This window comes from Nestor notabilis, unplaced genomic scaffold (genome assembly GCF_000696875.1).
Source record: "Nestor notabilis isolate BGI_N333 unplaced genomic scaffold, ASM69687v1 scaffold28177, whole genome shotgun sequence".
Classification (NCBI taxonomy): Eukaryota; Metazoa; Chordata; class Aves; order Psittaciformes; family Psittacidae; genus Nestor; species Nestor notabilis.
In genome coordinates, this window is record NW_009937348.1 from 4,565 (window position 1) to 8,810 (window position 4,246).

Below are 4,246 nucleotides of genomic sequence, written 5' to 3' on the forward strand. Positions count from 1 at the left end.
AAAAAGCCAATGGGAGAAAACAGGGCTCTCCTATAACCCGGATGGAATTACACTGCATCAGGGGGGAAAGAGACATCCCCAAGGGAACACATACCCTGTTTGTCTGCAAGCAGCGGGCTGGTGGTGCTCACAGCTCTTATTCTGTCGTGGTTGCTGGGGTAGAGGGTCCCGTCTGTGTCCACCCTCTTGCCGCTGGCAATCCCGTTGCACGGCTGAGGATGAAGAAGGCTGGTGCCTGCACCCCGCTTCCTACTGCGCTCCTTGCTGCTCAGTGCGTTTGGGCAGGTGCTCTCCAGAGTCTTAAGGCTCTCAGAGTAGTACTCGGCCTCCTTGGGGTAAATGTGGACGTTGGTGCTGTCCGTGCTGCCACTGCAGTCCGTGCACACAACGGGCAGCCCGTAGCCTGGAAGGGAGAGCAGCAACAAACACATCAACCAGCTGGAATCTGTCAGCACTGAGGCACAACTTGCAGAAGGGAAGAAAAGGCAGCTCTGTTTAGGCAGTGGGGGAATCACCGATACAGCCCTTCCTTGGGTTTACACAGGGCTAGAAGTACCTGTGTCTATCAGAACTCCAGCTATAACTAAAGGTAGTAAGGTTGTTACAATAGATAGATTTAGTTGGTTGGGTTTTATTTTACTCCAAAAAAGTTGTGAATTTCTTTAAAATAAATATTTAAATTAAGTTTTATATTTATGTATTTATTTCCTTAATGTATTTATCTCCTTTTCCAGACTTTCCAGTCAGGGTAGAAACAGAAAGTGGAACTTCCCTTGTGCTTCAAAACACAAAGTTACTTTTTTAGTTCTGTGCTGCTGCTTTACACTGTCAACTCATACTGTTAAGTTACGCTGTTGCTGTCAGTGGTATTAACAAACACAGGAACAGAACTCAAAGCAAGAAGGAGTTTCTAAACACTGAAAGTTAATTTCCTCAGTGCACTCGACAACTTTCCATTATTAAACTTTACAGTTTCTCCTGGAGAGAAAACGTGCTTCACGGGCTGTTTCTCTGTGGTTATTACAATACAGCACAGGAACAGAAAACACAGCTACAAATAGAACAGCGCGAGTGTAACACCCAAGGAACTGGCAAAGAGCAGAGGCAGGTGTAGTGCCCAAAATAACCTTTAAGTTTTGCAAATGAAAAGCCAGAGCTGAGCTCTGGAGTTGACAGCTCCTTTAAAGAGCATGAAACATTTTAACACCTTCGGCTTGAAAGTGCTTTTGCATTTTAGGAATAGCTCAACTCAAAATACCGATCGGCCAGCTGCGAGGAATGGCAACTGTGAGCTTTAGTCACCTCTTTCTGACAGTTCCTCTGATTGAAGCTACCCAAGCTCTATCCAGGATCAAAGAGAGCAGGAGAAAGTAAATTTACTGTGCTCACACCTGAGAGCTTTTTCTTCTCTGAAGGGAACAATCTCTTGTCTTAATGCTGTCTGACTGGGAGGGCTTTCTGCTCTGCACCAATATACCCTTTCCAGATTAATGGGGTTTGTACCTGTCTTATCTGAAACAAGCATTCCATCAGCCATCTCTTCGGTTTTCCAAGTGTCTTTATTATAGCCAATACACAGCTTTGGCTGTCGGCAACCTACAGTGGGAGCTTCAACATCTGGACACCTTCCAGCATCGGTCTGACACATACCTGTAACAAACGAACCGTCTTGGCTAAAGATTACAACCATCTGCTCAGTTAAGTGACTTTGTTAGTCTTATTTCTACTGTGAACACTGTGAAAGGGGGGAAAAATAGCAGCAGAGATAATTTTAAGCTAATGTTTAAAAGAACAAATGCTGTACAACCCGAGGAGAATCTTCATTCAGAACACTGAGCTGCTCCTGCCCGACGTGCTGCCTTTAAATACTGTAAAACCCCAACATTTAATTCCTAAGCCTGAAGGCAGGGCCAGGCAACAGTAATGTATTTTCTAGTAGAGCTTAACTAGGAGTAACTCGGTGCCAAAAAGCTAATCCAAAATTAGCAAAAAAATAAGTCCTTAGGGCCCGAGTGAGCAGTTTCTGAAGCAGTCTGCTTGTAGGAACACTGTTATTACCGGGAGAGCATAGCTCTGTGCAGCGAGAGACACATCCTCGTTCTGCACAAACACAGGAGCTGGAGAACTACATTATGAAGATCCCTCAGATAACCCATAACAAGCACAGAAGTCCTGTGTGCTGAGATTTCCACCTCCTCCCACCACGTTCAGGTCTCACAGAAGGAACAAGGAAAGTGGCTCTCACCGTTGCTGTCGATGTGCCCATTGGGCTGTTGGTTATCGACTCTGATGACCGCTTCCTGCCGGTCAGAAAGAGTCCCTTGGGAAGACAAGTAGCTCGGCACGTCAGGAGGCACAATAGTCTCATCTAGAGCAATGGGAGCACAGAAATGTCAGTTCCCACTAAGACTTTTGTTTTCAAAGGCACGTAAAACCACGTTTTCAAAAGGGAATTGGGACCAGATCGGTAACTGTCATTTTCGGTAGATGCAATGGAAACCAAACTGCCTCAAATACTCCATTCCCCTCGGAAGCCCCACTCCTGATTTTCCAAAGCTTAAAAGTGCTGACAAAGCCATTTTGAGTGCTTGCACTTGGCATGGCCAGTGCACAAAATGTACCGTAACAAGCAGTACAAGGTAGGTGGAGGTGGAACTGTCTCTTCAGAACAAGTAAATCCTTCCTTTTCCCCTGAAATTCAGAGTACCTAATGTGACTCAAGTCCTCTGTCTTCCAAAGTCATGAGTAAGACTTCTGGAGAACAGGGCCTTTGATTCCCTTAAGCAGGCAGGTAAGGCTTACCCTGGCTATCCTTGCTTTCCCCATTTTCAATCAGGCAATTTCAGTTTCCCCTGTCACACAAACCCAAGTGAAACTCAATGATGCCAGGCACAAAGCTGTAGATTTTCCAGACTATGGTTCTTCCCTACTTCTGTTCAGAGGCTGCCTAATGTTGAGGGCAGGGGAGTTTATTCTCACTGCAACGCCTATTTCAGCACCGAATTATCCCCTTTGAATTATCCAAAGGAAGCAATAAAATGAGAGGGATACCTCTCATCAGCAGGGCTACAACAGCTCTTCCAGGCAGGATGGAAAAAGGGATTCCAGCTTCAAAGTCTTATTTTTCAAGTTTTGAGTACAAAGTCTTTGAAAATACAGATTCCCAAGAAGTAAGACAGGTTCCCAAAATCATGGACATAATCCAGGCTGTCTCAAGAGTTATCACTTATGGTCATGGAAAAATCAAAGTAGCACAGCAATGGCTGAAACTACTGCCAAGTGGAACAGATCTTTCTGAAGAGCAAGCCAAGGGGAGAAACGCAGCTCTGAACATGCTTCAGCAGCAACTGAAAGCTGGTTCCAGCTTCCTGAGCCAAGAGAACCACCGAGATAAGCCAACTGCTTTCCCAATGTGATGGCACAGCTACCTGACCCAGCCTCAGCGGGAAATCAGACAGCACAAAAGGTTAGAGGAAGCCTTAGCAGGAAACTAGAGCTACCTGTGTTGGTGACACTGTATTCTTCACTCTTCTTCCTGGTTTGGTAGATGATGCAGACCCAGACCAGAGACGTCAGCACGATGCTGCACACCACGGCAATGGTGATGATCCCCACCGTGGTGCGGTCCTTCCTACAGCCGAGAGACTGCAGGATGCTCACGTGGCTGTGAGCACGCTCTGTCCCCAGCGTGTTGGACATCTCACAGGTATACTTCCCAGCATCTTCCAAGACAACGTTCCTCACGATCAGCAGCTGATTGCCAGAGGTGAAGTGATGCCTTTCTGTCACGACCAGGGGCTGGTCGCCTTTCAGCCAGGTAATGCGGGGAGGTGGGCTCCCTGTGGCTTTGCACTGAAGAGCCACAGTCTCACCTACAGACACCACATGGTCTTCCAGTGGATGAATCAAGGATGGTGTCTCTGCAGGAGAATAAACACAGACATTGATTCATGGGGACAGTGTAACAACAGATTTCTTGTAGCAGTATTGAATGTAACTGATGTTCCTGCTAACAAATATACAGCAACACACGTGCAGCCACATGCCCAGCAGCATGGCAGCTGTAAACCACAACACATCTAACAATCACCAGCAAGGCCTTCCCATAACCACTTGGGGTTAGGTAGTTTTCACTAGTTAACTACAACATAAAAGAATGAAACAAGACCAAACTTAAACAGGGGAAGTTCAGCTTAGATATGAGGAAGAAGTTCTTTACTGTGAGGGTGATGAGGCACTGGAACGG

At 46.3% G+C, this 4,246-nt stretch overlaps 1 protein-coding gene across 1 annotated transcript in view; it reads right to left on the minus strand.

Moving 5' to 3' along the window:
* Positions 1-4,246, minus strand: part of LOC104409027 (leucine-rich repeats and immunoglobulin-like domains protein 1) — a gene marked incomplete at its 5' end in the record, with an annotated part of 5,035 nt that overhangs the window by 342 nt on the left and 447 nt on the right. The window contains 4 exons of the mRNA XM_010018796.1: positions 95-403; positions 1,504-1,668; positions 2,246-2,368; positions 3,501-3,920. Coding sequence (XP_010017098.1) covers positions 95-403; positions 1,504-1,668; positions 2,246-2,368; positions 3,501-3,920 — 1,017 coding nt within the window. The remainder of the gene's footprint in view (positions 1-94; positions 404-1,503; positions 1,669-2,245; positions 2,369-3,500; positions 3,921-4,246) is intronic.